Source organism: Thunnus thynnus, chromosome 1 (assembly GCF_963924715.1).
Source record: "Thunnus thynnus chromosome 1, fThuThy2.1, whole genome shotgun sequence".
Taxonomy (NCBI): Eukaryota; Metazoa; Chordata; class Actinopteri; order Scombriformes; family Scombridae; genus Thunnus; species Thunnus thynnus.
In genome coordinates, this window is record NC_089517.1 from 7,977,769 (window position 1) to 8,002,512 (window position 24,744).

General features: G+C 39.8%; 1 protein-coding gene and 1 long non-coding RNA gene across 3 annotated transcripts in view; one reads left to right on the forward strand and one right to left on the reverse strand.

Annotated features, from left to right (window-relative positions):
- The first annotated feature begins 2,054 nt into the window (after window positions 1-2,054).
- Window positions 2,055-3,774, forward strand: LOC137189195 (uncharacterized). Its single transcript, XR_010929602.1, has 3 exons — window positions 2,055-2,153; window positions 3,237-3,316; window positions 3,586-3,774. It is a non-coding gene; the product is annotated as an uncharacterized lncRNA (long non-coding RNA).
- A 3,493-nt stretch (window positions 3,775-7,267) lies between these two features.
- LOC137169533 (C-Jun-amino-terminal kinase-interacting protein 1-like) overlaps window positions 7,268-24,744 on the reverse strand; it is a 55,531-nt gene continuing 38,054 nt past the window's right edge. For both annotated transcript variants that reach the window (XM_067572817.1, XM_067572884.1), the window contains exons 4-12: window positions 23,907-23,988; window positions 20,618-21,760; window positions 18,479-18,554; window positions 15,521-15,696; window positions 14,113-14,216; window positions 13,311-13,427; window positions 12,452-12,522; window positions 11,977-12,075; window positions 7,268-11,168 (exon numbers count right to left, since the gene is read on the reverse strand). In XM_067572817.1, coding sequence (XP_067428918.1) covers window positions 11,096-11,168; window positions 11,977-12,075; window positions 12,452-12,522; window positions 13,311-13,427; window positions 14,113-14,216; window positions 15,521-15,696; window positions 18,479-18,554; window positions 20,618-21,760; window positions 23,907-23,988 — 1,941 coding nt within the window. In that variant the 3' untranslated portion in view covers window positions 7,268-11,095. The remainder of the gene's footprint in view (window positions 11,169-11,976; window positions 12,076-12,451; window positions 12,523-13,310; window positions 13,428-14,112; window positions 14,217-15,520; window positions 15,697-18,478; window positions 18,555-20,617; window positions 21,761-23,906; window positions 23,989-24,744) is intronic.

The following is a 24,744-nucleotide window of genomic DNA, read 5'->3' on the forward strand; positions in this document are numbered from 1 at the left end:
GCTGTAAAAAGAATCCATAAAGTCAGGGTCCATGGCTGAATTTCTTTCCCAGTACACCACTGAACCTTTCCAAAAATTGTAATTCAAAATATCTACACATTGAATCTACAATAATTCTAAGGTAAGGTTTGCAGTTAGGCACCTAAAAGTTTTGGGAAACATCATTGTCATGGTCAAAAATCATGGCATCATAGAAGCCCGGTGTTGACATTGTCAACAGCTGCAACTCAGGAACTGGTAGCAGCTGCAGATTGAGAACTGATGTCAGCTGCAGCACAGGAGCAGGCTGGACCTCAGTAGTGTCGTTAGGCAGAGGAGACTCTGTGGCGCTGAGGAACAGAGACTCCTTGGCGCTGGGGAGCAGAGATTCTGTGGAGCGGAGACTGTGGCACTAGCGGAGACTCTTTGGCGCTGGACTGCTGAGAGAGCTGGTGATGTCAGGAGCCATTTGGACCATGCCTCCTTTTGGAGACTCCACGGTACCCAGTGAAAATGGCAAGGCAAATCCCTTTATAGGGATGACTGCTGAACGTCATGGTGGCTCCTCAGTTCAGTGAATTGAAGTACAGTGAGCCTGAGTTGGATAGTCCTTGGATCACTACATGCTTCCCATCTATGGGGCCAACACAGTTTGGAAAGTCCCAGCACTGATGGAAGCTGTCTGTGATGGTCCTCCAGTCCTCTATGAGAATGGGCATGAACTCAACCACCAGGGACTCCCAGATTGCTGGAGCAACTTCTTTAATGATTTTGCCCACTGTGCTGAGACCTACATGGTAATTGAAGGCAATGGTCTGGAATGAATCACCAGATATGAAATACTTGAAAATTCATGATAAAGCATATATGCTTTTTTTTTTTTTTTTTTTAAATTCACTGTAACTTGTCGCTATGTATGTAGCCTATCAAAAATAGTAATGATGATATTCAAAGAACCATAATTGATAAAGGCTGTAGAAGGGCATAAGCTATAGATTGTGTATTAGGTTAATTGTTACAGGGAGCTGTTATTTTTCCTCCTACAATGTAATAAAAAAAATGAAATAATGAACATTTACTTTAACAAGTTTTTAGCAATTTCATATTTCAAAGAGCTTAATGGCCTATCACACACACACACACACACACACACACACACACACACACACACATCCAAATACATGCACAGAAGATACTGTAACTGTATACAGATATTTAATACATATCAGTGTTGTGTTAATGTTCATATTCTGTTATTGTGTACTGTCTAAATAGCAGGACTAATTGTACTTTTGATACAATTAGTGGGATGGACCCAAAAACCCCGGCAACAGCAGTGATATCTCTGACGGTAAAGCACCGCTATTGCAATGATCTTCCTCCTGTGATCCATAATGACAGAGGCTGTTCATGTAAACTCACCTATTTTATAACCAACTACCCCAACAAATAGTTTAGTAGGCTGATAAAACTGGGAAGACATGTAGTAGGCTACTAAAACCAAGAAGATATATAGTAGAATTGGGAAAAAATCAACATGTGACATAATTGCATACAGCACACAGCACTGCCCACAACACTGCCCACTGGCCGGAGCGTTCAGTGGTTGTGTGCATCTCAATGCGTCCTCGCCAGAGACTATGCAGACACACCGAATCGTTGCATGATAAACCCGTCTTACAACTGTCCGGCTCCATCTCCTTGTATTAAAATGTGAATTGCTATACAAAAGATAAAGACCTGTACCATCCAATGGTATTGTCCCCATTGATGGTGAGTCTGGAGGATGAGATGGACCCAAAAACCCCAGCGACGGAGGTGATATCTGATGGCTCATGTAAACTCACCTATTTTATACCCAACTACCCCGCCAAAAAGTTCTAATAAAACCGTCACATCATTTTTTACCATCATGGTCATCCGTGTCCAGTTTCAGAATGAATATGATCAAACAATTTGAGATTCTTTTGAAAGTTGCATCCAGTCTTGTTGCAGAATGATCAGAATTGGCCTTAACACATAAAATAATTCATTCTAGAATCAGATGACTTTTGTTTTGAACTGATGCACTAGTTTGCTAATGGTTCTGCAGGGATCAGTAAACAAATGTTAGCTCTCATGATCCTTCTCTCTTTTGTTATTGGCGGAGGTCTGTCTGCACCTGTGCTGAGAAGGTAGGTCTTCTTTACATCATTACCGCTAGCCAACTCATTGTACTGCCCATTGGTGTTACTTTTACTTTGTGACCTTCAGCAACATAACCATCCATCTGTCATTTGGAGGAGCCACACAAGAATGTATGTTCTTTTTCTAAGAAAATACTGACTAAGTGTTTTGCATGGACATTTTGGCTGGGCATGGGGTTGAAAAAAACAATTCACTCTATTTAAACGTGTAAAATCTGCTTGCAAACTTGATTACTGAGATCTATGTGGCAATATAACTAGAGTTGGAATCAGGACTAACGGTTAGATGACCAGATGTGTTGTGATTTATTTATTACCAAGGGCCTGTTCCGGGAAGCAGATTTAACAGACTCTTGCTGCTGAACAGCATTCACCTGTTACCTTCACTCTCATCTTTGTGGTTTATTATTAGTGTGAATGCTGTTTAGCAGCATTCTTCAGCTAGCTGAGCAGACATTTTATACAGGGGTGTCATCCTTTCACTTCTGTACCCCTCTGGTTTACAAATAACAATCCTGTCTAGAACCGCAGAAATTCTCACACTGCAGGGCGTCATGGTAGTTTAGGGGTTTTAGTCACTGACCATGTAATTGCAACGTCCTAAAGTTGCCTTGGTCATCACTGCTGTTTTGACATGAACTTTGTGGCCTTCAGCAATATATTCAACCATTCATCTGTCATTCAGAGCCACATAAGAATGTTTGTATGTTCATTTTCCAGGAAAAGACTGACTGTGTGTTTTGCATTGACATTTATGGTGGGGCATGTGGGGGGAAACCAAAGTCCTAATGTTGTGTTAGTGTTGCCAAGAATGCAAAATAAGCAAAAAGAAAGCAAAACAGAGCAAAACAAAACAAAAACATCTGTATCTTAGCAACAGTTAACAACAAATATTATAATTCATGAGTTGTTATTTGTGTCTTCTGTGATTTACTAAGTAAATGAATATCCGCTACAGCACTTGTTATTAGAAGTTGAAACCTGGTTATCTTAATAAAGTGAAACAATTATTGATTTGCAGTGTTTTGGTACTGTAAATTTATTTTCATCTAGTGTTGTGTGTTCTTGCAGCAGAGCTGATGATGGTACAGCAGAGTTAGAACTGCTCTTTGATCCCGGCCTCCTCAAACAGCATGTTAGCCTTACTGATGGTAAGACAGCCACACATCAGTTTATTGAGACCGCTTAGTAACTCATATTGTTAAATTACATGGTGCTTTTCCAATCATACAGTGTAGTTTTTTCAATTTTATGTAAATCAATATTTGTTCATTGGTTGTTTTAATGTAATTTTATTAGATTTTAATCTGATAGAAGGATGTTCTATTGCTGTATTGTGGTTGTAATGTATTTTACTAGTAAACAGGAAACTTTGTTGAATATGTTCCATCCACCTGACTGTGTTAATGTGTTGCTGCAGATTACGGTGAGAAGCCCTGTCCTCCTCCTCTACTATCCAACACTGAAAATTCTTATAAACCTAACCTGGAGGATGAATACTACTAATACAAAGACAACTGATTCTGGTGCAAAACATTTGCAAATGCATGGAGGATCACCTCCAGTGAGCACAGCATGTTAAAATTAAAACAGGAAAGAACAATCCTTACCTTTTGTTATTATTGTCTCATACATATTTTTTTTTATTGCTTTTTACTTTCAGTAAACTTTCACTTTAGAAGTTAAACTGTAGGCCCAGAACAATGGCTACAGAGGGAGATTGAGATGAGGCCAAACTTCCTTGGCTTCTTCATTTTAAAAGATGTCTCTTACACTTTTAAACAGCAGTAGTTGCTTGTGCTAATGGACCACTGAGTTGGGGTTGTGAACAGAAGACTCTTGAGCTGAGCAGAATTTTATACAGAGATGTTGTCTTTTCTTTTCTGCAGCTATCAACCTGCATCCCTCTGGTTGGCAAATGCCAGTCCTGTGTGATAGAAACACAGTAATGCACACACAGCAGGGTGTCATAGCTTTAGGGTTTCAGGCACTGACCATGTAACTGTAATATCCACAGCTGCCCCAGTCATTCTTCTCTTTCTACATTAGGGCAGAAATGCCCAATAAATACTTTAAAATGCATACACTGCAACATAACTTAAACAAGCCACATGCTTTACAGAAGGCCCTTTGTTACTTTATAAGTAAATCATACTCATTGAAGTAAAAGTTGTCATAATAAAAAAATATGAAATAGTATAAGTCAGTTAAGATTTATTTATATAGCACTTTTCAAAACTAAAGTTACAAAGTGCTTCACGTTAAAAGCAACAAGCAAACATGAAAGTAAGAACAATATTTATGTTTAGCATAGTTACAATACAGAAATAATAACAACAAAAAAAAACCTTAAAAAACTGAACAGAAGAACAGCACTTTAGAAAAGCGAGGGAATATAAGTGGGTTTTGAGGAGCTTTTAAAAATCTCAACTGAGCTGGATAATCTGATAGTAAGAGGTAAACTATTCCAAAGTTTAGGGGCAAAGACTGGTTTATCCAATAGACACTGGTTAGCAAATCTGAGAGACTTTAAATTACAATAAGGACACAACAATTCCGAAATGTAATCAGGGGCTTCATCATGTAGAGTCTGATAAGCAATAACCAAAATTTACATTGATTCTAACTCTACTGGCAGCCAATGGAGAGAGGCCAACATTGGAGTAATTTGCTCCCTGTGCTTCGTCTTGATTAAAAGACGGGCTGCTGCATTGTGAACAATCTGTAGGCAAGCCAGAGCTCCTTGGCTGAGGTGATAATGTATTACAATAGTCTAGTCGTGAGGACACTAAAGCATGGATTAATTTCTCTGCACAAGTTTCTTAATCTGAACAGAGCAAAGAAACAGAGTCAAAAGTCAAAAGTGAAACATTAATTCTTAGAGTAGCGCTTTACATTAGAGGTTAAAGGTCCCTGTGACTGCTGCATTTAAATGAAAGAAGTTTTGAGACATGAGTATAAAACCGGGCCAAGAACAGACCCTTGAGGCACTCCAAGACATCAGTATCAGACATATTATTACTAACCATAGCAGAAAATTGTCTATTTGATAAATATGATATAAACCAGCTAAGAGCAGAACCAGATAGGCCAACCCACTGTTGTAGCCTGTCAATAAGGACTCCATGATCTGCTGTATTGAAACCTGAACTGAGATCTAACAACACTAAAATTGAGAAGTCTCCAGTCAACTTGTATTAAAGTGTCATTTAGCACCATCAAGAGAACAGTCTTGTGCTGTGATTTTGATGAAAGCCAGACTGAAACTTCAAAAAAATACAGTTGACTTCCAGATTCTCAATTAACTGTGTGGCAACCACTTTTTCTAAAATCTTTGAAATATCAGAGGTGAGGGATGAATTAAAAATGGTCAATTTGGCAGGGATGCAATCATAAGGACTGGAAGAAGGTCATATGTGATGCTGTCTCCATTAAGCTATTCATAGAGACGGGTGCAAACTGATGTAGTGTCACTCAATGGTTACATGGTGGGGCTACGTAAAAATCTGTGGATGGAGCTGTGATTGATGTTCTGAGGATCTTGATCTTGTCAACAACAACAACAACAAAAAAATCTAAAAATTGTTTAGCATCAATACTAAAAGAGGGAGCTGCGGTAGGGGCATCAATAAGATCAGTAAAATAAGATGCTCCCGCTTCCTTCACTGAGGATTAAAAGAGGTTAAAGGATCAGCTGCTCCTGAGGCAGGTTGAAGTTGAGCTGGTGCAGGAAGTGCATCCTCTGCTTGGCCTTTTTGATGACTGTGTTGACACTGGACTCCCACTTCAGGTCCTGGGAGTCTCCCAGTGGGAGTTTGTAAATCCCAGAAACCTGAAGGTTTCCACAGTTGAAACAATGCTATTGAGTATGATGAGGGGAGTGTTGGAGGCTCCTCCTGACATTCAGTGTCACCTCCACAGTTTTGAGCGTGTTCAGCTCCAGGTTGTTGTGACTGCACCACAGGGCCAGCTGTTCAATCTCCCACCTGTATGCAGACTTATCACTGTCTTGAATGAGGCCATTAACTGTTGTGTCATCTGAAAATTTCAAGAGTTGAACAGATGGGTGTCATGGGGTGCAGTCGTTGGTGAGAAGACTGTTCAGGTGCTGGATGTGATTTTCCCCAGCCTGACCTGCTGCTACCTGTCTGTCAGTAAGTTTGTGATCCACTAACAGAGTGAGTTGGGTAAGTTTAAAGAGGAGGACTGCTGAGACAATGGTGTTGTACACCGAACTAAAGTCCAAAAACAGGATCCTTGCCTACATTCCTGGGGAGCTGAGGTGTTGCAGGATGTAGCGCAGTCCCATGTTGACTGCATCAACCACTTACCTGTTTGCCTGGTAGGCAAACTGCAGAGGGACAGTAGAGGGTCTGTGGTGTTCTTCAAGTGGGTCAGCACCAGTCTGTCAAAGGTCTTCATGACCACAGATGTCAGGGTGACGGGTCTGTAGTAATTCAGTCTTGCGATGGAGGCTTTCTCTGGGACCAGGATGATTGTGGAACATTTGAAGCAGAAGGGGAGTCTCTATATGAGGAGTGCATATTTTCCATAACACTGTGACATCTGTACACCAACCTACATTTATGTATAAGCAGTTGCTGCCCTGTTAACTCTTAACTCTCTTAATTACATGGGCCACTCGCTGGAGTTTGAAGCCCGGTAGATGTAGAATATTGTCGGGGTGGACTCACCGAGCCAGGTTTCAGTGAAATACAGAGCAGCAACTCAGGGTTTGTTGAAGAAAGGCTGCTAGTGAGCAGGTCAGGTTCATAGAGTAAATTACTGCAGTAACTGACCCAGGGTTAAAGTGGTTTCTGGAACTGAAAACACAGAGTTTCCCTCATCTCTGGGTTAACAAACTCAGTTATTAAAAAAGTTATTATAAACTCACTTATTGGGCACAAAAGATTTGTTTATATAACTGGTGGGAATGTTGCCCAACACTATGAAAACTGAATGAGGGATTAGAAAATAGGTCTTTGTGAGGGAATCAATGCCAGGTCCTCACAAGTACAGTGATACAAATGTGTGTGTGTGTATATATCTGCAAGTGTGCTCATGCTTTGATTCCAACATAATAATGACAGGACACCATGGGATCTGCATTAAAGTTTTTAAATAAAGAATAATTCACACTAAAAAAATCCAGAATAAAGAGAAATTTCACATACTACATGTTAAATCAATACAATGTATTATCTGCAATTAGATATTAAATTATTTATTTATTTATATATGGCATGTCTGTACACCCTATGTATAGGCCCCACTGCAGTACATGTTCTCCTGTCTGGCTGATTGGCTCTTGACAAGGGAACTCATAAAAGTCAGTGTTGATCTCTTGATGCAAACACGATGGCTTTGATCAGCAGATAACTCGGTCGTTGTTTTTTCTTTTTTTGGAAAGGAACAAACGGGGGGACTGATGAGGTGGCTGAACTGAATTTCCACATCCTTCATTAATTAATCTTTCTCTTACAAACATTCTATCTTCTGTTAAATATAGATCACATAAAATTATCTGTTACAAATTAGTGTTAGCGATAAATGATGTAGGAAGTCAGCTTTTTTACCACTGCAGAACTGTGCTGTGCCTGTACTGGACTGGAATATTAAAAAAGCAATCCATCAGTTTTCTGTTATGATCAGAGGGCCCATGTTCAGAACCAACCTTATTTCAATCTGGTGGTCACATCAAGTGCATTTTAACAATCACAGAGATCCATTTAAAACAACATGTGTAGCATCAACAGCATCAGCTTGTACTCTACTGACAACTCATTAGAGGAAGAGAAACTTCTCTGTAAAGCTGTACTCTGAAGCAAAATCGTCAAACCAGGAGTCATCAAGAAAACAGCTACCAAGTCAGTAGTTTGTGAATTGTACAAGTCAAGTCAGACGTTTGTCGACAAACTGCAAGTCAAGATGGTCTTTCAGGCCTCACAGTATTTGAAAACATTTTCCTCTCAAACTACGTTAATAGTATTTTTACATAGTTGTCCATACTCCTTACAATGTACTGGCTGAATGATTAGATATTTACGTGTTGCTATCATTGTTGGGCAAGTTACTTGAAAACTGTAATTAATTACTGATTACACATTATCACACTTATTATTACTCAGCAGCAAAGGTAACACATTATATTACTTGTTACTTTACTTTCGTTAATCAGCTGTCAGGTCTGACTAAGTTGCCTTTAAACAACTCAAAATCCTCCACATCCACATTCTGCATCTTTCATGTTTAACACATGTAGGCACAAGCAGGCAGGGGACAGTTGGGAAGGATTTACTGACCATCCAACGGCTAGCGTTAGTGTAGCCTCAGCTACACAATTCATACACCCTCCAATTCTGAACTTAACTAGTGTCAGGTGACTCCTGAATGTAAGTGAACCATTACTGGGATTAGTTACTGTAACATCATTACTGAATTTCAAATTGTAATCCCTTACACTACCCATTACTGAAAAAAGTAATTATATTACTGTGACACATTACAAAGTAATGTATTACTGCCCAACACTGGTTTCTATGCCTGCCTGTCACTGTTGTCCAGTCAAAACTTGGAACTTGAATGTTTTTGCTTTCAAGTGTGAAGTCAAGTCTTTAGGGAGTCAAGTCTCTGGTAGGTCAGGACCTCATTTATGTGAATTGAGTCCAAATCTGAAGTCTTGAATCTCATTAGCAAGGCTGACTTGTTAACTAGCTGGAGCTTCTTTGCCTTCAAATTCAACATGCATCATTTCCAGAATGGTCTTTGCTCACCACATACAACCAGGATGTAAGAAAACTGGATATTTTTGGGCAATAGTACATGTGCACATGACCTCCTATGTATTTTTATCCTGTCCTTAAATGTTTTTGTTTTTGGTGGATTTTAAGTCATACTGGACTGTATTGCAACAGCACAGGTACAGTACAGCACATTTAATGCAGTGGGAAAAAAAGCCCAAGTCACATCAAAGATACTCCTACATCACATCATTTGCATTCAAACCCTTAAACTCAACACACACTCAATGGCAATCCCTTAAAATGTTGTGATAATGTTCACTGAGGAAGGTCACAATGATCTGATGAAAAAGAGGCACTACTAGTAAAAATCTGAAGACACCAGTTTTGTTTTTGCTCCCTTGTCAGCACCTGTACCTACTGTACCGAGGATCACCCTTATTATCTTTTCACCGCCCCACTGAGCATTTCATATTTCTGATGAGGAGCAAGTCTCTAGAACGCCACACAGAGGAATTTCTTGTCTTCTACCACCAAAGCAACAGCCTAATACAGATGTTTTTTTTCTTTTTTCCTGGTGTTAAACATCTTGGTAATTGATTTCATACCTAGTTGGAACACACAGTAAAGAAGCGCAGTGTGTCTGGAGTCAGGCTAGGAATTAAGGACTAAGGCTTTATTGGGCAAGTGGTGAGGGCTGTTAGCACTACAGTACCGATAGAAGCCGCTACAAGGTTTGAAAGGAAAATATCCACTCACATAAACCCGAACACTGATTTTTTTTATCAACATGTGATGCTCAGTGCATTCTAGGAATTTAAAGCTTCCTAAAATTCAGTGTTGAATTTTTTTAGTTGATCCTGCCTTGTGTACTCCTACCTCACTTAATTACCTATATTTCCCAGAATGCCCTTCAACCCAGAGAAAACCAATGGATCCGCTAGCATGCTAGCTGTTTTGTTGTTGCTTTGGTCTCCATTTTTCTTCTTCTCCCTGTTTGAATGTGGAACGCTGGTGCAAAAATGGTGGCTCTAGAAAGAAGCCATCGCTCAATTACTTTAAAGATCTCTACACATGATTGGCAATGGAACCACTTTGTATCTGCCTTAACTACTGTTTACCAATGGAGAAAGAAAAACTTTGGGAACTTGCAGCTATGCTACCTTGGGCACTGCTTAGACACCTTGACATCAGTTTCAACTTTGATCTTGTTTGAAAGCGACCAGTAAGGGAAGAAAAAATGTTTCATATATCCAAACCCTTTTTGATCATTGGCTTATTACCAGTTTTTTCTTCTTTTGTGTTAACTGAAATAAATATTTGCTTGACTTGTTTGTCAAATTTCCCAGCACTTTTCAGTGCACTCAGCTCATACTGCTGATCATGTGTAGAGAGCTTCAATGGCAATATGAGCTGATGCTTGGCCATTGATGTTCCAGATGACTATGGCATTTTCTGCTGTCAAACTGTTACAGCTGGATTTGACAACAAAGGCTTGGCCTTGAACACCAAAAGTCTAAAAAAGGCCCAAAAATGCAAAGAACATCACTTATAGCTGGTTTTATAACAGTGTTTTAGGTTCATCACCACTGAACGATGTGGATATTTCACCTTCATATCATTTGTGCTAAAAGGATAAAATTTGTTGTTACTACATGGAGTTGTTTCATTTAGTGTACATTTTCAATGTGAGGATGTTATTTTGTAAATATACACCTCCCTCATGCTCAGACCCTGAATATTTGAGGTCACAGCAAACTCACCATGTGTTAATTTTTCCAAACCTGAGCTGACTATCACGCTCTTTTGTCAAGTGCGAGTACAAGGTAGTGCAGTCCAGTACGGCTCCAGGGCTTTCAGTGTCCACCTGCTGAGACAATGCTACAGGCTAACTAGCGCTGCCAAGGCTGCGGTGATACAGCTGGTTTGTGCTTTCCATGGACAGCCTGTGATCACCACCTCATCACCGACGCCATTTTGCATATTTTCTTTTCTCAAAACGCTCCTCCTTTGGCTCATTTTCATATCTTCCCCTGTCCACTGTTCCAATTCTTGATGCTTCTTTTCCTGGTTGTTTGTCAGATGTGTTATTTTTTATTTACTTTTTTTTTTAGATATGTCTGTCCTTCATGCAACATTATGTTATGATACAGTGTACTGTACAGGGCTGTGGTTGAAGGCAGGGCTAGGCTATTCCAGGTAGATGTCTTCTGTAGGACACGAGAACTCCACAAACTCTTTATAGTACAACTGGAAGGCTTTCCTGTAAGACAAATACATGTATATCAGTCATTACTTAAAAGTAGGACGTAACACAGATTTTGTTATAGTGCCCAATTGTGAGCCAAAGTCCTACACATCTTCCAGGTTATCCTCTAACTCACTAGCTCATATTTGTCAATGTATTTTCTCACACAGTCTCATTAAAAAGCTGAAACATGATACTAGCATTTTCTGTTCAAGTTCTACTGCTGCACTGGACAGTAGCACTTGAGCAGCTCACCATTTCAACCAAAAATTCTGTTAGCATTCACCAACTATACATCTTAATGATTGGCGCGCTACCAAAACCTCATGAAAGAAAACGAGGCTTGTGAAACCGAGGCTCTCAATAGTTGAGGATAAAATAAAGTTTTTTCAAAATAAGAATTTTTGCAAATTAAGAACTACGTATGAACCCAAATATAATGAGTTGACACTTATCAACTAATCCAATTTAACACTGTTTTCAGTTTTTTCTTATAATCTGTAAATTGCACCACCCTCTCTGTCAAATGTCCTAAAAAATAAGCATTAAATACCTGCAAATACATAGGAAATTAGCACAAAATTAAAGGACCTGTAAAATAAAGTGAAAGTACTTTTTGTTTGACAGCAAGAATAAATCAGTGATCAGGATGTACCAGACCAGCTGATTATATTAATTATAATCAGCTGGTCTGGTACATCAATGTCCTATAAAGCCTGACTGGAGCATCCCTAAACAAGAGTAAGCATCTGATTAACTAAATGCACAAATGCCCTTAAATTACACAATAATTTATATCTAGTAAGCAGAAAATCAAACTCACCCTACTGACTCCGCAAGAGGCTTGGTGGAGTTCTCAGACACAAATACATGGCAGGCAAATCTCTGGTCTGCCGGATGCTTTGTAATGAAACCAAAATACCTGCAGAGAAGACAGATAAGGGTCTCAAAAAAGAACATTCAGTATGGGAATCACATTTATTTGTTGAATACTTAGTTCTGATTGTCTGCTATGTTTGAATAGCAAACTGCTGTTTTACATTTAATCACTTTGCAGTCATGCAAAGGCAAGAGGTCATGTCTACATTTGAAGTCTGGTACATTTGTCGATTTCTAATGACATCTTGTGGTAATTTATTGCTTAGTTTTTGCACTAGCAGAGAGTTTTTTGACAGAATGTCTTTTATTCTAGTTAGAAAGTACAAAAAATTGACCTCAGGCTAATTTGATGTATTTATCTTTTTGACTCAGAGATCCTTGATCAAAAAAAATGCTTTGACCATAGTGGCTTTACTTACTTGCTGTTTTTGGGATGATAACCACAGAAGGAGACGTTCTTTAACTGGAAGAAGTGACTGCACTCGTTACTCTGTGAACAGAAATAGGTAAAGACACAAAGACAGAGGCAGAATAAATATCTTACATTAACATTGATGTGGCTGTTTGCTCTACAGTTACTCGAGGTGATAATGTTACTCTTATCAAAATTATACAAAATAAACATTTATTATTTGCCCCACTATATATCTCTATGAATTTGAGACCCCCCCCCCAAAAAAAGTCAAATATCTCAGTTTGCTGTTTTGTTCAGGTCTGTTAACATTAACCACAGACATAAATAAGTCAATTTGTAGTTTTATTGGCCTTTAGATGATCATTTAATAGGTTTTCCTTTTAGTAGGATGTCTGCTGGATGATTAAAAAAAATTGTTTGCAATGTAATGTTCTATGTAGACAGTTCATTCTTACAAATATTGCTTCATTGCAGTGGTATATTTAGTGTTTTATATGCCCATGTGGAGTCGGATATTTAGGTTTATCATATGTTCAATGCAAAATCTTCATCTGTAAAGTAACTAGTCAACTACAGTTGTCAAATAAATGTAGTGGAGAAAAATTTTAAATCTTTAATAAAGTTGCAAAATTTAGAAATACTACAGTAAAAGTATGTTAAGACTTTCCATGTCTGTTTAAAATCTCTTTCCTGTAAGAAAACACTTTTGACATGTTTGCCTGCAGTATCTGTCTTCAGCCACATGGGGGCAACATGTCTCAACTGTTGTTGATGTGATTCTAGTTTCAGGATGAGCCTTTATGTGTCAAGAATCCATGACGTTGCAAAAAATGAAAGACAAAGAGACAGCAAGCCAGTCTTACTCTGTCACAGGCGTAGTAATCCTCCTGAACTGCGAGCTTGATGCCTTTCACACTGATCTCCAGGATGCACGAAGACGGCGGGTTGTACTTGACTGTCATCCTTCTGTTGGTGGCAATCTGGAAAACAAAAGTAAAAATACTCTCAAAAGGAGACTTTTAACCTGCAACCCAATTCTACATTTATAAGATGATAATGCAAAATTAACTGCGTAACTGCAACAGTCAAACAACAATTTTGTAAAGCTCTTGTCAATTTAAAGTTTGAAAACGTAACATAAAGGTAGTTTTATACTCTTTATCTCATGATTTATAATCTTAGTCCATTTGCACCTCTGTGTTATTTTTACATGATGCAGCATCTTTCATCTGTATTCTACCAGCTGTTTCTGGGACAATAGCTGATGTATGATGTGGCATTTAATTAGGGCTGCAACTAACAATAATTTTCTCAATTACTGGTGAAAATGGTGAAAAAATGACTATTTCTTAAAGGCCATGGTGATGTCTTCAATTTGCTTGTTTTGTCTGGCTGACTGTCCAAAACCTTAAGATGTTAAATTCATTGTCATATAAGACAAAGAAAAACAGCAAATCATCATATATGAGAAGCTGGAACCAGAAAACATTTTTGCTTGAAAAATCACTGACACGATTATCTGATTATCAAAATAGTTGCCGATTCATTTTCTGTTGAAGGACTAATCAGTCATTGCAACTCTACATTTAATGTTGTTTTACTGCAGTAGTCAAAATGCTTTACACATGCGAACATACACAAATATGCATAACACAGATCCCATACCTTCTGCATAGCTGCACACAGAACGTCGTTTCCTTTGTGGTAGGGCACTTGGACTGAGCCCAGGAACTTCAGACGGTATCTGTCCATCCATTCACTGCTCTTCACTGCATTGGGATGAAAAAAAAGCATATAAGAGCCATTAACCCACGCAAGAAATGATAATCAAAAGCAACAAAAAACAAAACATAGAAAAGGTGGCAGTAATTTATCAGGAGCACTCAAATCTGGGTGAGATTTTAGTAGCTTCCCTAAACAGACAAAAATAATTTTTGATTTCCACTACAAAAAAAGGACAATAATACATCTGTTGGGGGTTGATTGGGTTGATCAACACCAGTGACTCAGTACTTGATCAGTTTTTACCTCCCCAAGATGACTTTATCTACACAAGCAATCTAACCGTGCATTTGTTAGTATTTTTACCACTGTGACCAACTGCCTAAACTAGACAGAGAGCAGTTTCACCAGGAGGATGTAATTCCACCTGGAGTTTACATTATCCCCCAGCATCACAGCCCTCTTTGTATTTTATCCCTCACTGGCTTCCCACCCACGAACAAGGCCACATTTCTTTGTTGAAGCACACAACAAAGCCAGGGGAAGAACCTGAGCACCAGGTTCATTTGGAAGCATTTCCCTTCCCCTGTTCCCTGTTTACTCATTTTAGCAGATGCATCTAAACATATTTTAATGAGCAAACAGATCTTCACCAGAGCCTCCCTCAACTGGCTCCCTGTAGCTTATTTGCTGCTGCTTCTGAAATGTTATATCTTTCACTCCAGCATGACTTCTGCCTCTTTAAGAAAAAAACAACATGCATATAAATAAGTTCTAAATTTAGATTGCTTGCAGCAACACTGACATGATGTCACTTAATGAAGCGTCACTGTACTGCAGGTGTTAGTAATTAATTTAATGATGGCTGAATTCCATGTAGCTGCTTCAGTTTCAGAGTCCTGGCATTGTGCATGTTGACTCACTATCACACTGTCATAGCTTACTGGGGCACTTAAATACAACAGAGCCATCTGTAATGTTATTATTAACACTTTTTACTACTATGACAAGTCAAAATGTCTGCTGTGAAAAAGGCCTTTTGTGGAGAAGTTAGCATTTAGAATGGTGATAAATTACTTCTTAACAAGATGCTTCTAAGCTAGTGTGATGTGGTAGTTTACTTGTGTCTATTCTGAGATGTTTATGTGATGTTTTGTCAGTTTTATGCCACTGTAACTCAAGAGGATAGAACTCTCTTAATAAGCTTAATTCATTACTACAATTTGATAAGGAACTGCACAAAAACGTTATAAAATTTATTTTACGAAGTTGGCACTTGTGCAGTTTCAGTCAGTGTACATTCAGTATGCAGTCGGCCTTCTATAATTAATACTCCTCATGGTGTTAGTACCTTTGTAGCTCTCCTCTGTCTCCTTTGTCACCTCTATAGCGTAATAAGCTGGGAAGATCCCACGGGCACCAGTTCGCATGTTGTAGCCCTCGTACCAGTAATCCTCCGCCTGGACCTCCACCAGCAACGGATCATCCACTTCAAGCTCCAACTCATCGTCGTGTCGGGGGACAAACCTGTAGAAACAGATGTAGTTATGCTGAGGATCTGAGGGATCTCACAGGTGTTTTATGAGCTGGATGACAATGTTACAGAGTATCTGCATTACCAACATGTCTCAATTGGAGAGGTCTGTCTGTCTAGACATATGACTTTTTTTTTAAAGGGGACATATCATGCTTTTTGTTATTTTTATACTATTATGATGTTGGATGTCCATGTTAAACATGGGCAAAAGTACAAAGCTTGAAATGAATATATGTAAAAATGCTGCCTCCAAGTCAAAAACCCAGGCTTCAGCCTGCTCTGAACACTTTGTTTGCAATGTTACCTCTATTTCCTCCTCATCATGACATCAGATTGTTTTGCACATGCCCACAAATGACTGTCCGTTGCGTAGCCTTTGTTGTTGTTGCAAAGGTTGTTCCGTGAGCTGTTTGCATTGTCCACTTGCATATTTTGGGTCAGATTTGATATCCTACTGTTTGTTTATGTGGCCTCCAGTGCAACTGGAAGTCTGCTGAGGAGCAGCTGCAAGAAGCTGGCCTATCAGAATGGAGTGGGCTCAATGGGAGGCGGGCCTTAAAGAGACAGGAGCTGAAAAGGCCTGTTTCAGACAGAGGCTGAGCTGAGGGGCTGCATAAAGAGCCAGCTTAAGATAAATATATGTATTATTTGTCCCCTTTAAAGGACTACTTATTTGAAAAGAAGCCTATATTTTGAGTATCAAGCCCAAGCCCTGTAGGCTTGAAATGTGGCTCTGAAAAATTTGCTGATTCACAGTTAGCATAGAAAAGTCTTTTTATCTAACAAGGTTTGAAATGGTTTTATCAGTCAAAGAGTCAGAGCTTCAACTTCAAAAAAGTAACTAAGCTTAAGGTAGAACAAAGTACTGAACAATGATATAACCTAACTAAAGCTACATCCACACTAATATGTTTTCATTTTTAAACAGTGTTTTAAATCAGGAACGATCTCCATCCACATGAGAATTTTAGCACCGTTTCAGAATAAATCTCCGTCCTTACGAACATGCCTGAAAATGCATATAACATGACCATGTGCATGCCGATATAAACAGGAAACAGATTGTCTACTATGCGGTTGGTTGCTTAGTTGCAGAAAATACAATGGAGGAAGAACAGCAATGGCGAAAAGTAAGACCAGAGATTTCTTTGCCAGGTGAGGACGTTTTAAAATGAAAACGTATTAGTGTGGACAGCGCCTAACTATCCCAATGTTTGCTAGTCAGATGTGATGTTAATAGCTACATTGCACTACAGAGATAAACTGTGTGACATTATATGCATAGGAATCTGTAGGAACACTGTATTAAGGCCCCGGCTTTCTGCTAACCGTGCATAATGTGCCGCACCATCACATGGTCTGTCAGTGAGATGCTGCTGTTCACATGACTGCATTGCTGTTGTTTTTGCCTCCCTCCCCTATGCATATATCAGCCTGAGGTCTTCAACAGCAGCTGTAACTCCACACTGCCAACTGGAGTGTGACTGTTACTGAGGAAACATGCAGAAGTGGAGACTTTTCTGCTCTAACAACTGCACTGCTGATCATAACCACACATTGTAGATGAGCATGTTAAAGAACAAGTCCAATTTTTTGGCTATATGGCTGTTGATACTGTAGTTCTTCTGGCCATGATTTTGCCAGAACAAGCCAGTTTAACCCACTGAACTCTCAGTTATTGCCAGCAATAAGGAGCAACATATTCTTGAATTTATATCAGTGAATTATTTCTAATGACAAATTAAAACAAAACCCTTAACCACATTTCCACATGAAATTTCACATCAAAGCACAGGCATTATTAGACATTATTTGCACAGTGAAAAATCAGTGCTGTGTGTAAAATCATGTGTCCAGCTGAGACAAAAATGAAATTTGATTATAATTTTGGCAGTATTTGACTTATATAATAATCTAAAAATTGTTGATTTCAGCAAGAAAAAAAAAGCTAAGCTTACACTAATTTTGAGTTGAAATACAAAGAAGAAATATTTGTTTGCATTAAGTGTAAAAACTGCTTTCAGTTGGTAACCGAAGGCAAAATTCAGTCATGGTTAGAATGTAAAAATTCAACTCAGTGGAAAAATTCCAGTTTATTACAACTTGGATCTTATCTTAGCAGTTTTGGCCATTTTGGTTATGCTATCCTTTATGATAACATTGTATTCACAGTTAATTGTTGAGATCTGGGAATGCAGCAATATGGCTAAAAAGAAGTCTGACGGAGCAAGAAACAGTCAGACGATCAGGTGTGTTGTAAACAAACCCCCAGATTAGCTTCTGACAGAGGAAACAAAGGTGGACTGTGAAATTAACAAACAAACTTCCTGGTTCAACTTGGACGTACTGTACTTGATGTAACTGTGTACGCACAGTTTTCCTGTGCAATCGGATTGTCTGAAAAACCTGCCCCAAAAGAGGAGGTAATTGTAGCTGTGTCCCAAGATATCTGATGTCATTATTAGTGACAAAAATAAGGACCAAAACTACAAGAATAAGACGCAAGTTGTAATAAAACCTGAATTTTCCTTTAAGACTCCAAAGATATTTTGTCTGAACTACATATTTGAAAGTTAATGTATCAACATCCTGTAGCTATATTGGACATTTCAGGTGCACTAATCTTTATTTTCACTTATCAGTACATGTATGGCTGAGCTGTGTTGTCATATTCAGTGAGGATGATGGCCAAAACTACAAATGTTTTAGTCATGGTGAAACATCTAGCATGGCCTGTGGATGATGTTAGTGATGAAGATGGTTCTTCCTCACCTGTAGACAGCTCTGTGACTCTGATCCTTCTCCTCTCCATTTATGATGCAAGAGTACAAGCCAAAAGATTCTGCACCTTGAATATCAAGAAATAAGAAAAGAGATGAGGGAAATAAAACAAGAAAGACAACAGTGCTGAGTGTCATTCCCTGCATCAGGATGACAAAAAGATTAATGACACTGACTTCAAATTGCTACAAAAGTCTATTATTTGCAAATAGAAAACACCATTAAGACACATTGTATGTTGCTTCAAAGCACACATGCATGCTGTAGAAGCTATAAATCACACTTTAATTAGGCATGAAACAGATGAGCATTGTGTATTTCTACCTACATTCCCCTGAGATATCCTCTACCCCACCGTGCACTCCTCAGATAAACTACTGTGGAGTTTCTAATGAGTCTCTAAACCATATGGACGGCAACCAAGAGGACAGCGAGGCCTATTAGAGCAAATCACCACGTATACATTACGGACAAATCTAGTTCTCTGTCAGTCTCTTTCACATGAATCCTCCCTTCTGCCCATTACTGCTGGCTTCTTTACACATACATACACACCTTAATGTGGGTGGATGTATGCTGATATTTCCCATTGTTTTCCCAAAAAAAACCCTTCAGCTTAATGAAGGCAAATTCTACAATCCTCCATCAAAGGACTCTCCCTTGGCCCACTCTTCCCCCCTGGGAGACCACTTTAAGAGCCATTTTTGTGTAGTTATGAAATCACAGAGTTGCATTTTTGTTAAATGATGTATTCAAATGGTGCCAAGAGCTTAATCTGATCAACACAGGTGTGTGTGTGTGTGTAATTTTTGTTATCTGAACTTGATTTTTGATGTGGTTTCTTTCTGATTAGAAGGGCACATTTTGTAAATGTTGAACATGTGTCAATTGTATCTTTTCTTTTTTTGCGTATACACACATACAACTATTAACCTTGTGCTTTCATCTAATCGACCCTAAGAAGTCACATACCTTCAATGAAGCTTAATGTTTACCATGTTCACCACCTTAGTTTAGCATGAATGCTAACATTTGCTAATACAAAGTACAGCTGAGGCTGCTGGAATGTCATTCATTTTGCAGGTATTTGGTCATTAAACAAAGTATTGGATGATTTGCAATTTTGATCTGATGGTGGTGCTTCAAAGTAATTACAATTCATCCTGAGGGGGACATGAATAGGTATACCAAATATCATAGCAATTCATCGAATAGTTGTTGAGACATTTCGCTAAAAACCACACATGTTGACCTCATGTTGACGCTAGAGGAAAAGTCAGGAGGTCATCGAAGTGGTGCACCGACCAACAGACCGACTGATGGCTAAAAACACAAAACGATAGACCACTGCTACTAAAAAATAAAACTGTACAATATTGCTGAACACCACTTGCAAAATTTTTTGTCATAATCATATATTCTCCCATTGTTAGAATTACAATGAGGTTAAATCTGACTCACTGCCGTTATCCTACAGAAGATCACAATATCCAGTTAAAGCAGTCACGTGGATGATCTGTGCTACACGAGAATATTCCAGCCCCTGAATCTCTCTGTGGCTCTGCCTCAACAGCCACACCGCTTTAAGCCTTTTCCACCATGCTGCCAATTCGGCTAGACAGCATTCACTGCTGTGTTACTGTATGTTTAGAGGGAATTACACCAGAACAACAGCCTGCAGTGCTGATGTGCTTCCTGGCTGCTTCACACATAATTCTGGAGGGAATTTAAAGTTAAGAAATATGTTCTCAAAATGTAAAATCAAGTCTTAGAAATGGACAGAGGAGTGAATTGTAACTGTAATCTATCTGATAAACGGATGAAAAAGAAAATACTGGTGTTAAAAGAAGCTGTGATGTCACCTAGCATCATGAGGCTACGCCATGAGCAAACCAGATGGAGCCTTAGTTTGCATGTCTTATCTTTCTAGCTCCAGAACAAAGGCCAAACCAACACCTAACATTTCACATGTCACAATTTTGATAAGGATATTTACACAAGTTGTGTGACTTCCTGCTGACAAACTAACAGGGTTTAAAATATACAGTATGTGTATTCCTTTTTGGGACATACATACATAAAGCCTCAACACACTGAATTAAACTGATTGGTATCATGACAGTGACTTACTGGAGGAGCGAGAGCGACCGTTCATGAAGACGTTCAGGAACTTCTTGGAGAAGTGCATGTCTGCTTCTGGAGTGGAGTCTTCAGACAGACAAGCTGTGGCCTCTCTCCTCACTCCTCCCAACCGAGCGCCATCCTCCTCTTCATCTTCCTCCTCGTACTCCTCACCAATTGCCGACTCGTAGGGAGAAGAGACGCAGTTGTCGTAGACGGTGGCTGAGTCGCTGTCGTCGCTGTAGCCTTGGTAACACTGCCGGAGACTGACCAGTTCTAGCTGAGCGTGCTCGTCCACCACCAGCGTGTATTTGACCGAATCGTACGAAAGGCCGCTGGCGTCCGAGCTCATGGAAGTCCTTAGCGGTACGGCTCTGCTGCTGCCGCCTCCGCCGCCATCCCCCTTTCCTCCCCCCTTTCTCATCCTTCCATCCATTATTACCCTGTCCACATCCTCATCCTCCCCACAGTAGCTTTCATCTGTGGCGTCCACATACTCCACAGATGAGCCGGCTCTCAGCATGACCCCGGCGCCCGTTCCTGCCCCCTTCATACTGAGGTCCAGTGCAAGGGAGGAGCGAGCTGAGAGAGCCATGCTGGGCGGCGTGATGAGGGACTCTACACAGGAAGCATAAGAAGGCGGGGGGATGTAGACCTCGTCCTCCTCGTAGATGGAGGGGTTGGTCCGGTCTGGGAGGGGCTGGTAAGGAGGTGGGCCCTCTGTGTCGGAGCTGATGGACATGCGGCCCTGCTCAGTCTGCTGCGAGAGGAAAGGCCTATCCTGTGCGCTGGGTGGCTCCAGGGGGTCAGCAGAGCGCTGCACAGGAGTCAGATAAATCTCCTCTGTGGGCTCTAGATGAACGTCTGTGTGGTAGCGGATCCTCTCCCGGTGGTGCCCGCCTCCATCCACCTTCCCTGTCGGGTACAGAGGTGCTGGTGTGTAGTTCTGTGGTGGTGGCGGCGCGGGCGGCTTCTCCTGAAGCTTGGAGCGTGTCACCACCCCTACGGACGAGCCGTGTGAGTGTCCAGAGGTGTGGCTGTGTCTGCAGGGGGCGTCAGTGGATGTGCCGCGGTCTTTGGTCTGCGCCCCGCCGCCCTGTACCTTGTCCTCGTCACTCAGACAGCTGTGCTCACGTGGAGGGGTAAGCTCACCTAGAGACAAACAAAACAACACGCACACAGCCAGGAAAACACAAACACAGACACACACACACGCACAAAGGCCACACAAACAGACAGGGTAAATATACATGATTGAGACATGACGACGACGACAGACGCACAAACAGGCACGAAGGCAGATATGGCAGCAAATGTACAGACAGAAAAAGTACAAGCACAAAGCACAAACAGGAAGAGAGAAAAGTAGAAATGGTTAGGTAATGGATGTCAGGATTACGCAGCTAAATCCCCATTACTCATCAAATTCAAGTGCAGCTGAGAGAAGGTGATTGACGTGTTATGTCATAATCCATCGGCAGGAAATCCAGGCATGATATTTCATAGTGGATGATGCAGCACTGAAGACTGAAGCCACGGGACAGCGAACGACAGGTGAGGTCTGAGTGAGTGTTCAAATAGGGAGGTCAATTCATGACAATACTGAGACATGTCAGTTTTGTCTCTCATTGAAAGGAGTTTAAATCTGTATTTGTGTGAGACCTACTCAGCAATGCATCATTTTGGATGCTATTTGATGCATATTTACTACAATTAACCCTTTTATCTTATTCAAAAAGAAAAGCCAGAAATTCCTTGTGGGACTGTACAGACTTGTTCTGCACTGAATCCTTTTAATCTGCAATTTAAAATTTAACAGAATTGTCTCAAATGACTCCTTATAACAAGCTTCTTGTGGCTTAAAATGAGTCTTGTCAGGCAAAATGATGTCATTTGCTCGTTTGCATGTGAATGGCATCCGTTGTGTTCACTAACACATCTGCAGGTTTTATCACATTAAGTATTGAGAATGTTAAGTGTAAAAAAAAAAACATTTTTCAATATTTTACAACTAAGATGAATATGAAAATGAAGAAAAACTGTCCAAGTTTGGTGGAAAGAGTGTCCATCTCAGCTTTTCTCTATTTTATCCATGTTGCAATATGTGCTAAATGACATAGGCTATTGCCATGTCGTCCTAATAATCAATGATAAATCAGTAGAAAATATGTGTATTTCATTTTATCGTCATCAAGAACAACTTTGTGAAGTTGCATGTAGTTGGATTGTCAACAAAGCTAGATATGAGAATGATGAATCTGATGAAGATCAAAGGATCAAACCTTCTCCCATCTCTATTTTTCCCTCATGTTTCAGTCGGACACTAGCAAACAGTAAGCTAGCTTTCTTGAGAAAGAAGGCCAAAGATTTCTTTCCTCCGACTGAAAAAGCTTCTGCTAGTTTGATTTTATTGAGCAACAACACTGGACATCAGTGTTATTCAGTTTCCCAAATCATTCTAACACAGCCTTCAGATCATATTGTTCAGACTATAATTATCAGCAGCCAAATGGTCAATATGTCTGACAGCTATATCCATCCCTAGCAATTACATCCAGATAAAATCCAATATTAACACAATAAATTTAGCTAATTAAAAAGGAAATTGTAATCAGCTTGTATCTGGTCTAACTAAGTGTTAGAAACATTACTTAAAAGTAAAAACGTCCAGCTTTATTTCCATTTATTTACAAGGCTATCAGTGGGCAGGTCAGAGTAATGCTCAGAATTAAAGGATGTATTTCTGTTCCTCCCATTCAGCAAACATTGTGTGTGTGCAGAATAAAAGCACAGGCAAGTGGATTTATCCTGATTTTTGAAGGTTGTTTAAGTTTGTTTTGAAATGTTCAAGAGTAACAAGTAATATTTTACTTTTACTAACAGTGGTGAGTTGTTGGCAGCTAGTTCGGCCAGTCCCGCCTCACATGATGCTCTGAAAGGAGCTGCAGCAATGACTTGTGACAGCTGCCGGCTAGCTAAGCCTCAAACTGACAAACACACACATACACACACACACACACACATACACACACAGTACTACAGCTAGCTACACTTAGCTTAGCATAATCCAAGCCTTAACACTGTCCCCCGAGGATCAGAAAGAGAGAGACAGCCTGCCAGACTCAATGCAAATCACACACACTTTCAGCCGGTCTGTTAGTAGTACAAGGGCGAATCATGTCAGAGGAAGAATTTTGCTTTAAGCATCCCAGTTAGAATCGACTAAATGAGGAAATTCAGACATTTAAACTTTAAATTTGAGCTTCATGGTGTGAACTGTGGGAAAGTAAAAACTCACCTGTTTTAAGAGGCGAGGACGAGCCCGAAACCTTCTCCTGCCAACTGTATTTCTTCCCGAAGGAGTTGTTATTTAACGTGTCCTGTGTGAAAATACAGAAGAAGAAGAGGTGGAGGGAGTCGTGAGAAAGAAAAACAGATGAAGAGATACACAGAGTCACTGAGTTCTAGATCCTGAAACTCAATGTACAAAACTTTTTGTCTCTCTCTCTCTCTCTCTCTCTCTCTCTCTCTCTCTCTCACACATACACACACATACACACACACGCACACACACAAAGCTTTTATTCTGTTGAATGAGCAGGGATTCTTTTGTCTGCGCTCCGTGGTGTGCATTTAAAGGGAACCAGACCTTTTCCCCCAACTGGGAACACACACACTCACCCAAAAACAGTGGGGGTCTCTTTAGGCTGTTTTAGGGGGGGTTGATGATGGATTGGAGGGAGCATTTTCTAGAAACCATGATACTTCTCAAGAGCCTTTTTGTGTCTTTCAAATCTAAAGGATAAGTTCATCCAAGTCAAACACAGAACAGTACATAACTGAATGTCCCTTCTCATTTTTATAGATACAGGCAATTAAGAAAAATAATTGTAAATGGTTTCTGAGAAAAGGAAGTGGCCAAATAGCATAAATTATAAAAAGAGTAGAATGTGCAGCAATCTCCATTAGTGATGTAGAAGTGTACCCTAGGGTGTGTACACAGTGCACAGTGACATCACTGTTGTGGTCATGAAACAGACTTGATTCTTTCAACCAGAGAGGGCAGTGAAACAATTCTTTCAGACTAGTATTAAGTTACTCTTTGATATATACCTCATGATACATATCTATTTATA